General features: G+C 37.5%; 2 protein-coding genes across 2 annotated transcripts; one reads left to right on the top strand and one right to left on the bottom strand.

The window, feature by feature from the left end:
• Positions 1-622: 622 nt before the first annotated feature.
• Positions 623-4,174, top strand: LOC141596994 (pentatricopeptide repeat-containing protein At4g14850-like). The gene is made up of 2 exons (XM_074417278.1): positions 623-847; positions 1,818-4,174. Exons 1-2 carry the CDS (start codon positions 767-769, stop codon positions 4,014-4,016), a joined length of 2,280 nt encoding a protein of 759 aa, XP_074273379.1. The 5' UTR covers positions 623-766; the 3' UTR covers positions 4,017-4,174.
• Positions 4,175-4,794: 620 nt separating this feature from the next.
• Positions 4,795-8,856, bottom strand: LOC141596993 (bZIP transcription factor 29-like). Its single transcript, XM_074417277.1, has 4 exons — positions 7,461-8,856; positions 7,106-7,238; positions 6,908-6,992; positions 4,795-5,327 (listed from the first exon to the last, which is right to left on the bottom strand). The coding sequence occupies exons 1-4, from the start codon at positions 8,426-8,428 to the stop codon at positions 5,146-5,148; spliced, it is 1,368 nt and encodes a 455-aa protein (XP_074273378.1). The 5' UTR covers positions 8,429-8,856; the 3' UTR covers positions 4,795-5,145.
• Positions 8,857-9,578: the final 722 nt, after the last annotated feature.

The following is a 9,578-nucleotide window of genomic DNA, read 5'->3' as shown; positions in this document are numbered from 1 at the left end:
ACCTTGCGCTAACCAAGTTGCTGTTTTGGTAGAGAAATTTCCATCTACGGACAACCCCCAAATGAGGGTATCTTGAATATCATTATGTGGCGGTGGAATGTTAGTAATCTGATTAACAATATCGTTATTCACTAAACTGGATAATTTACAAACATCCCATTGTTTGTCAGAGGTTATGAAATCTTTAACTAAAAGATTAAGATCACGGTTACTATCATCATCAACCATACTGCTTGTAAGTGGGTGTGAAAAAACTCAATTATCAGACCAAAACTTAATGTTGCTACCATTACCTACCTGCCATCTCAGTCCTTTTCTAAATAAAGTCCGAAGACTCATAAGTTTACGTCATTGCCAAGAAGAGACTGAATTAGGCTTATGATCAAAGAGTGAACTATTTCACAAGTATTTTTTAGTTACCACTTTGACTCATATACTTTTCTTATCCCTAAGAATTTGCCATAAAAGTTTCATTTGAAGAGCTTTATTAGCTGTTTCAGAAGATTTAATTCCTAAACCACCAACTGACTTTAATAAACAAACTTTATGTCAACCAATCAAATTAGATGGAGAGAAACACTTGGTTTATTTTAATTCTCATTCTCATAAAAATAAAAATAAAAATAAATGAAAAGGATAAGAAGGAAAAAGTGAAAGGCGGAAGAAGAGATAACAAAGAAACGAGGGAAATGAAGTAAATGGTACTCCTACTCCCTCTCCTTTCGAGTCTCCACATGCATAGTATTACTTGAAAACCAATTTATTAATGGCTTCTTTGCCTTCAGTCGCTATTAATGGCAACCTCAAGCTCGAACCTGACATCAACAAGACTCCCTCTTTCGAAAAGGTTACTACTTTCATATTTTTGTCTATTCCTTTTCTTCTAATTATGGTTGCCTCTACATTTAAAATTAAAACTGTCATCTTTATATTTTTATCATTGCCAGTTTTTCAAATTGATATGTAACTTCTCATGCGATTTAATTGTGCGTTTTTAATGAAAATTCTCATCTTTCTACTTTTCGAGTGATTATGAATTAATCTGTGATTGATTTTTGTTTCAGCTATCTGTTTAAAATGTCGAGTTTTTATTATAGGTTTACTAAGAATCACTGATCATGACTCGTGAGATAGTTACTCTTTCCCCCTCAATCATTTGTTTACTCTTTTTCCGTGGGAGATATTTTTATCATAGGTAAACAAATGATTGAGACGGAGGGAATAACTTATAAGTTGCTGGATTGAATGGCATTGTAGAGAAATACCTGTACTTGATTCAAATGATAATCAATTTTACTTGAAGAATCCGAATTATTGGTTACAACTAGAAATATAGGATTGTCTTAGTGACAACAACAGTGCCTCAAAGGCTCCCGCAAATTGCAGGGTATTGGGGTGTGTGTCTGTAGGGCAGGGGGGTCGGGTGTACGCAGCCTTACCCTTGTGTTAGAACACAAAGAGGCTGTTTCCGAATGACCCACGATGAAAGTTGCGTCGAGAAATGCATGGAGGGACCGCTACTTCACAAGAAAAAGAAGCGCAGCCCCTAGCGCAAATTGTCTTAGTGATTAAATTACCTAATTAGATACATTGAAAGGGAAGTCCTCTTACGTGAATATAGGTTTAAATTTTCGCTTGCTCGCTTGTATTTTCATCACAACCATTGGTGTTTGAGCTTTGGCTATTTGATCCGGCTCGTAGCTCTATCGAGCTTAGGCCCTCGATAGACATTGCTTTCTTCAACTAACTCCGCTAATTTAGAAATCTAGTAAATGATGTAACTATCCTCTTATTGTGTCCTACATTCTTGAATTCAGAGTCAAAGTGTTAGCTATCCGAGAACCCAAACCAACGCCCAACGTGATGCCAATTGGGAGACAAATTTCTTCAGTTCCAGAGAGGCATTGTCCACCATAAAGGATGGTACCCAAATTGAATCATTTTTTTATGTTCCATTGTTGCAAGAATGCATTATGAAGCGCTCGTTGTTAGATACTCAAATGGTTCATGCCCACATTGTGAAAACTGGAACCCACGAAGATACGTATGTTATGACTTCACTTGTAAATGTTTATGCCAAATGTGGCCAAATGGAATATGCACAAAGGGTGTTTGATCATTTACCTGGGAGAAATGTTGTGAGTTGGACAGGACTTATGACAGGATATGTACATAACTCGCAGCCTGAAGTAGCCATTAGAGTATTCGTTAAGATGCTGGAAATCGGGGCTTACCCAACGCCTCATACCTTTGGGACCATATTTAGTGCTTGTTCATCTATGCAATTTGTGAAGTTAGGGAAGCAAATCCATGCATATAGTGTAAAATATGGTATAGAAACCGAGACAAGCATTGGCAATGCCCTCGGTAACTTCTACTCGAAATGTGGAAGTATAGATGCTGCCATTCATGTTTTTAGAAGGAATGGGGAAAAGAATGTTATCTCATGGACTGCAATTATTGCAGCTTGTGGTGACAATGGGGATCCTGATACAGGCTTAAGATACTTTGTCGAGATGCTTACAGAGGGTGTGGAACTTAATGAGTACACACTGACAAGCATTTTGAGTTTGTGCTGTGCAATGCATGCCTTGGAGATTGGGGGACAAATACATTCCATGAGCATCAAACTTGGATTCCAAGAAAACCTGCGAGTGAAAAATTCAATCATGTACCTTTACTTGAAATGTGGATTATATAACGAAGCAAATAGATTATTTGATGAGATGGATTCTATCAACTTGGTGACATGGAACGCATTGATAGCAGGCCATGCCCAAATGATGGATGTCGCTGAAGACAGACTTTCTGCCCATCAAAGTGGAAATCGGGCATTAAATCTGTACCTAAAGATGAATCGATCAGACATAAAACCTGATTTGTTTACCTTATCGAGTGTTTTGAGTATCTGTAGTTCTTTAGTGGCTTTGGAGCAAGGGGAACAAGTTCATGCCCAGACCATTAAAAGTGGTTTTTTTGCGGATCTTATTGTCGGAACATCGTTGGTTAACATGTACAGTAAATGTGGCTACATTGAAAGGGCTTGCAAAGCTTTCTCGGAGATGAGTTCTAGGACTTTGATATCTTATACATCTATGATAACATCCTTTGCCCAGCATGGTCAATCTCGAGAAGCATTGCAACTCTTTGAGGAAATGATATCAAATGGTGAGCAACCAAATAAAGTCACGTTCATAGGAGTACTTTCGGCTTGTAGCTATGCTGGTATGGTTGACGAGGCACTAAGATACTTTAAAATGATGAAAACAAGTTACAAGATTAAACCCATAATGGAGCATTATGCTTGCTTGATAGACATGTATGTAAGACTAGGACGGTTACAGGATGCATTCGATTTGACAAAGAATATGGGTTGTGAAACTGATGAATTTATCTGGGCAAACTTGGTTACGGGTTGTAGAAGTCATGGTAACTTGGAATTAGGGTTTTATGCAGCTGAAGAATTGCTTAAATTGAAGCCCAAAGAAACCGAGACCTATGTTTTAATATTAAACATGTACCTTTCTGCTGAAAGATGGCAGGATGTTTCCAGAGTACGGAAGATTATGAAGACTGAAAAAGTGGGAAAGTTGCAGGATTGGAGTTGGTTAAGCATCAAGGATAAAGTTTACTCGTTTACACCTCAAAATCGTTCAGGTCCTCTGAAAATTGAGGTTGAGAATTACTTGGGTAGGTTGATTGAGGAAGTTAAGAATAAAGGATACAAGGTTCAAAACTCGTTGGTATCCAACGGACAAGACGATGAAAATGAAACTCCATCCTCTTCCACACCTTGTCACAGCGAACAATTAGCGGTTGCATTTGGATTGTTAAATACAGGAAAGAATGTGGGGCTACGTGTTGTTAAGAGTATTGGTATGTGCAGAAACTGTCATACATTCATCAAGCTCATCTCCGAAACGACTGGTAGGGAAATTATAATTCAGGATAATAAGCGCCTCCATAGATTTGTTAACGGAAATTGTTCTTGTAAAGATTTTGCCAATCTTTTGTAATTGATTTTGTAGTTTTCATTTTCCTGATTTTTTGGAAAATTGATTGTTTGTTCAATGATCTAACCGATGTAACCTTAGTTCTGTTTCCTTACAGCTTATGCAACTAGGGACGGAAATGATGGTTTAACTAATATTCAAGCAACCCTTATGTACTACAACTTTTATTTTTTTGAGGATGACGTATTACAAGATAATTCTATAATCCAATATTTAGAAGGGTGCTTAAATTATTCGAGATGAGACACAAAAAGTAGAAACATTAATTTGTTACTCTTGACACTTATTTCTCACAAAGAAAATTTACTTTCTTCTACCTTAAAAATTCTTGTTTTACTTGCATTTTATTTAAATTATTCATCATTATTTTACAAATGTTGTACGAACAATTCATTAAGAGTATCATTTCTTTTGAAAATCATTATTTATTCCACAGTGACTGTTACATTTTCAGTTTTGGCAACTATATTTATTCTGTTATTCAACTCTTGTTAGTCTCTTGGATGATCACTGTTGTATGCCTATATAACATTACTCTGTATAATACAGACATTTAACCAATTAATGGGATTTTCTATTTCACATAGAATGGAATTTCAACAAGTCTTACTTCTGACGGTCACAAGCTTATGACCTCTCACAATTGCCTTTCATTTTTAACATTATTTATATTGGGTGTGCAACTTCACAGGCTTGCGAGCGTCATAGGAATTTATGGAATTAGAAAGGCAGCCAAACTACCTCTAAATCCAATGTAAGCCAGTCATTCCTACTTCCACACTTTTATCAACAAATTTTCTAGCATTCGACATAATCATATGTAACCTCCTGATGTTTACAGTGACACTAACCAGCACAGCTACAATTACATAGGTGAACCAAAAGTGACAGATCAACTTTTAAAACTGTTTTACAAGTGCAACTTGATTGCCAAATTGCCAATTGACAAAAAAAAATGGGACTGTAATTGACTAAAGATTGAATGAATAGGAGGTTATAATCACATTTCAAATAAACGGGATATATAGACGTAAATGTGAGCTATGTACGCTTTTAGAGATCCAGCATCCAAAAACTTTCTGACAAGCGGAAAGCACTATCAATTGATGAACGTCTACAAGTCACCGCCTCTTTAAGATTGTCCTGACTGCCTATGCTCAGACTGCGATGAATCTGCCTGTTCCTGAAAGTTTTGTGAGGGCTGCATCTGAAATACACGATTACTGGCCATGGAATCTTGAGCAGAACAAATGCCTTTCATTTGAGCTGCAATCTTCAGACGCTGGAATTCGGCTCCAAGTGCCTCATTCAAAGCTGCCAAGTCAAAAAAAGCTTTAAGCTTCTGCTCATGCATAATGGCTTACAAATAAACATCACAAGCGGATCAGCTGCATACTAGTACAGTCAGTTAGCATCAGTTTATTTGAATAAATTGCACTACCTGTATTTATGCATGTTATTGTCAGGCCAGTTGTGTCCGAGTTGGGGCATGTATTAAAGGGTCCATCATTAGTTGGGTAGATAAACATAATTGCAGTTTCCGATGAGTCATTTAGGGTCAACTCGGATTCAGCCATTTAATGGTGGGGTGGGTAAGGGTCGGGTCCAGTGAAGTTCAGGTTAGCTACAGGTCAGATTGGGTCAGTTTGGCTTTTGGGTTGTCAGGTTCGGGTCTAATTGGGGTTAGGTTATTCGTGTTGACTTTTGCCAGGTCTTCTCACAAAGCTTGAACCAAGTACTCAGCAGACCAATCAACACGCTCCTATCTCTGCCTCAGAAGAGACGGCATGTAACTGCAGCAGCTATCTCAGATTTAGGCCGAAAACAGACTAGACAATCGTTAAACTACTAAGACTGCCAAAACCATAGTAAAGTTGATAAATCATGTAGTTTTTAACATATTTCAAACAAGTCCGTCCTGGACATCAGGAGTCAATAAACTTCAAACAAGAGAAGTCACTGGATATGTTCAAGTAAACAAATGTGACGCAAAGACCTGTATGCAGTTGAACCCAACTAAACAACATACTTGTAAAAGGCACAGCTATGTTGCCCAAACTCTAGTCAGACACATCAGAATTATCCGAACATTTTGGTACCCCATACAGAGCTTTTATATCTCGTTCTAGTGAGGTATGGATCATCACCCAACCAATAAACATTTAAGAAGATCTGGGCAGAAATACAACATGAGCATTGCCCATACACTTTAATTTATTACACTCACCTTCACGGCTTCACCACTAGCAATTTGGATTGGTAAACTAGGTGTGGCACTATCATCTCCCCAAGCTAATTCGATGTGAATATATATCATATGCAGTGAGGTTTAAATCGTGTGTCTGATATATAGAATTTAAGCAAATGTCATGACACAAATATACTTGAACCAATTTGTGATTCGTTGGGGTTCACCAAATCCAGTAACCAAGGTTTTAAGACCTATATTTCATTACTCTCATCCAGACACTCAAAGCACAACAGAGCTCGCATATCTGCACAAGAATTTGTTCTGTTGCTTTAAAGTTTAAACTCTACAATGTCCTACTAGCTGGCGCCTTAGAGTTCAAGATTAAGTAATAACACTATTTAAACTCTAGGTGGCCATTAATAACATTGTCCAGCGGAATTAAGTTAGTAGGCCACCGGGCCACCGAGTTCTGGTTATTAAGACACATCACAACACTTTTTGATCATATGTTGTCTGCTGTCTCACTTAAGAACTCATTTTTTCGCTACTGAGAGACCTACTGTTGCCCTAACATGTACCATCCCAAATCACATGAAGTAAAACCAGTGCATGATTTGAACCTACAGCATGCAAGGCAGTCGGAATTCAATTACTAATCACATATGAGTATATGACAGAAAAAAGACTCATGGAAAACGCATACCATCCCTCAGATGAGCCTGTTGCTCCATCGCTTGAAGACGAAACCTCAATTCGTTGTTCTGAGTGGCAAGACCAACAGAATCCCTCTGGATATGAAAAAAAAAAAAAAAAAAAAAAAGTTTTGATAGGCTGAGACCATTTACGCAAATAAAATTAATAATACAGTAGTCAACCACAAGCAAGTCATTCTCAGTAGCACCTGAAGAATAGTCAATTGAGCTGACAATGAAGTAGCTTCTCTTTGCAGCGTTTGCACCTTGTACTCCAACTCAGAAATGTATCTCACTTTCCTTTCCTTGGAACGAGCAGCGGATACACGATTGGCCAAGATCCTGAAGATCAAGAAACAGGGTTTAGTAAACTAAAGATCAGTGAATCCAGTGATCTCACAAATGCGAACAAAATCACATCTGTATGTATTTCCCGTTTAATTATAGGCAAGAGAGCCTAATATGAGAGGGTCTCGCATTTAATTACAGGGTTTTAGGTTGGTCTCGCATGTAAAACATTCTGATATTAGTCTTTAAGCTCAAATAAAAGTTCCAGTCCAAGACCTTTTTACACGTTTCGGGTCCACCCTTGCAACCTCTGCTAATTTCTGATTGGCCATAATCTTGTTCAATTCTTGAGGACTAAATTCCCCATTGCCAAACTCCAACCTGAACATGCTGGTGCTACCATCCATGGAGTTGTTGCGAGAGTGGTGTGAAGACCGAATACCAGGAGACGGAGGAATCCTAGACAACAACTCATCATTTAAGTTCAAATTCCCCATAAAACTATCCATTGACAGGCTCCTAGAATGTCTGCCTGTGGGAACAGCACTTGTTTTACCCGTCTCCCTCCTTTCAACCGAATTACTCGAAATCCCACTACTTTCAACTTCATTCTCACTACTCTCATTAGTCCTGGTACCACTAGCCCGACTATCCTTATCCTCCATACTAGACGAATTCAACGCATCAATCCCATCAAAATTCATATAAACCGACAACAAATCATCAATCAGTTCACCCTTCCCCATCCCACCACCACCACCAGCATCAGTACCCCAGTCAACCTCGCGTTTTAAAACCAACTGCGCCGGCTTTTCAGGTTGCGAAAATTGAGACTGAGTACAGACATCAAACCCTAATGGTATATCACTACTAGACCTCCTATGTCCTCCTCTCCTAGGTGGCAATGACAAACCCTGTACATTGTTAACCTCATTCAAACCCCTATCAAACGGCGTCGTATTAGACTCCCTAAACATACTAGGACTCAATGGAGGCAACTGATCAAAAGACAAGAATGACGGTTGCGAAAGCGACCGAGAATGCGACGGTTTCTGAGCATCGCCTTCACCACCCAATTTAACCAGCCCACCAAAATGAGAATGTGGGTGAGACGGTGGTATACCAACTGTCCTTCTACCATAATTACCCTCCAACATATTATTATTACCTTGATTAACAACAGGTGATGATGAACAATTCGCAAATGATGAATCAATTCTTCCCTTATCATCACTCCCATCCATTTTTTTACGCAAAACCCCAGTAATTTTCTTATGCAAGAATTAACAAGAAAACAGTAAATGACAAAAAACAAGAGTGAATTTCAACGAGAGTTGAGCAAACAAGGCAGACACTGAGTAAAATTAATAATAATATGTACTCATATAAAAATTCTAAGAAATTCTTGATGTTGATGTGATTTTTGTTTAATCTTGTTTATTTAATTATTATTATTATTAAGAAGTAAAATGCGTGAGGAAGAAGATTGAAATGAAGACAAGCGCCAATTTTTGTCGGGGTTTTGAATTTTGATATTCTTGTTTTATTTGGAGGATGGGGATTGGAGGGAGTGGGTATGGGTGGATAGAATAATTAATGAATTTTAAAAAAACAATGAGGGGGTAACATGTGAGTTTGGCACAAATGTCAAGATTTCATTTTCGACGCGGTTTCAGTTTGACTCTTTTTAATGGAGATATATGTTATCACAAAATCGCAGATATCCATCTATAACTAAAGACGGGCCAAATACAATACCACATTTCTAATAGGACAAGTAACAAGTGGGGTGGTTGAGGTCAAAAATATTACCACTTTCAAACTATTTGACCCGTCTTTAGTTATAGACGGATATATCCGTCTATAGCAAGACTAGCTGATATATTATATAGACTCATACACAAATTCTCATTTGTAACGGATATATTTATCGCAAAATTACACATTTATTATATGGAGTAGATAATACTTGTGTCTAAAAAATAACAATCTATTTGGTCGAGATAATACGTGTACAAATATATCATGAAGGAGACTTGTTAATACTCATATATCTGCCTATGCGAAAATGCGAAATCCCCATGATTTTTGTCCCTTTTTGGTCTAACAATGTCCTTAACAAGTTATGATTTGTTGAATTAGGTTTGATTGCGATGGAATTTTAAGTATTATATTATGAAAATTAAGAAATAGAAGAATAATGAATTTACCAATTTTTGTTTAAAATCTTTAACTTAAGACGACTCTCACACCTGATTAAAATAGAATCCATTTTCTCTCCATTTCTGGCAAGTACTTATTAATGGCCCGAATCGCATATTGACAACATCTAACGGTTCTAAATTTACGCATAAAAATAAAGGAAAATAAGGGTCAAAGAGGAAATTATTATTT

The sequence above is a fragment of the Silene latifolia genome, chromosome 8, assembly GCF_048544455.1.
Source record: "Silene latifolia isolate original U9 population chromosome 8, ASM4854445v1, whole genome shotgun sequence".
In the NCBI taxonomy this organism is placed as follows: Eukaryota; Viridiplantae; Streptophyta; class Magnoliopsida; order Caryophyllales; family Caryophyllaceae; genus Silene; species Silene latifolia.
Note: the sequence above shows the minus strand (reverse complement) of the source record. Positions and strands in the feature narration are given on the sequence as shown.

Coding starts and splice junctions, on each gene's coding strand:
- LOC141596994 (XM_074417278.1), top strand. CDS start 767: ATGGCTTCTTTGCCTTCAGTCGCTATTAATGGCAACCTCAAGCTCGAA. Junction 848..1,817: donor AGACTCCCTCTTTCGAAAAG/GTTACTACTTTC, acceptor TCTTGAATTCAG/AGTCAAAGTGTTAGCTATCC.
- LOC141596993 (XM_074417277.1), bottom strand. CDS start 8,428: ATGGATGGGAGTGATGATAAGGGAAGAATTGATTCATCATTTGCGAAT. Junction 7,239..7,460: donor GACCCGAAACGTGTAAAAAG/GTCTTGGACTGG, acceptor CTTGATCTTCAG/GATCTTGGCCAATCGTGTAT. Junction 5,328..6,907: donor ACAGGCTCATCTGAGGGATG/GTATGCGTTTTC, acceptor TTGACTTGGCAG/CTTTGAATGAGGCACTTGGA.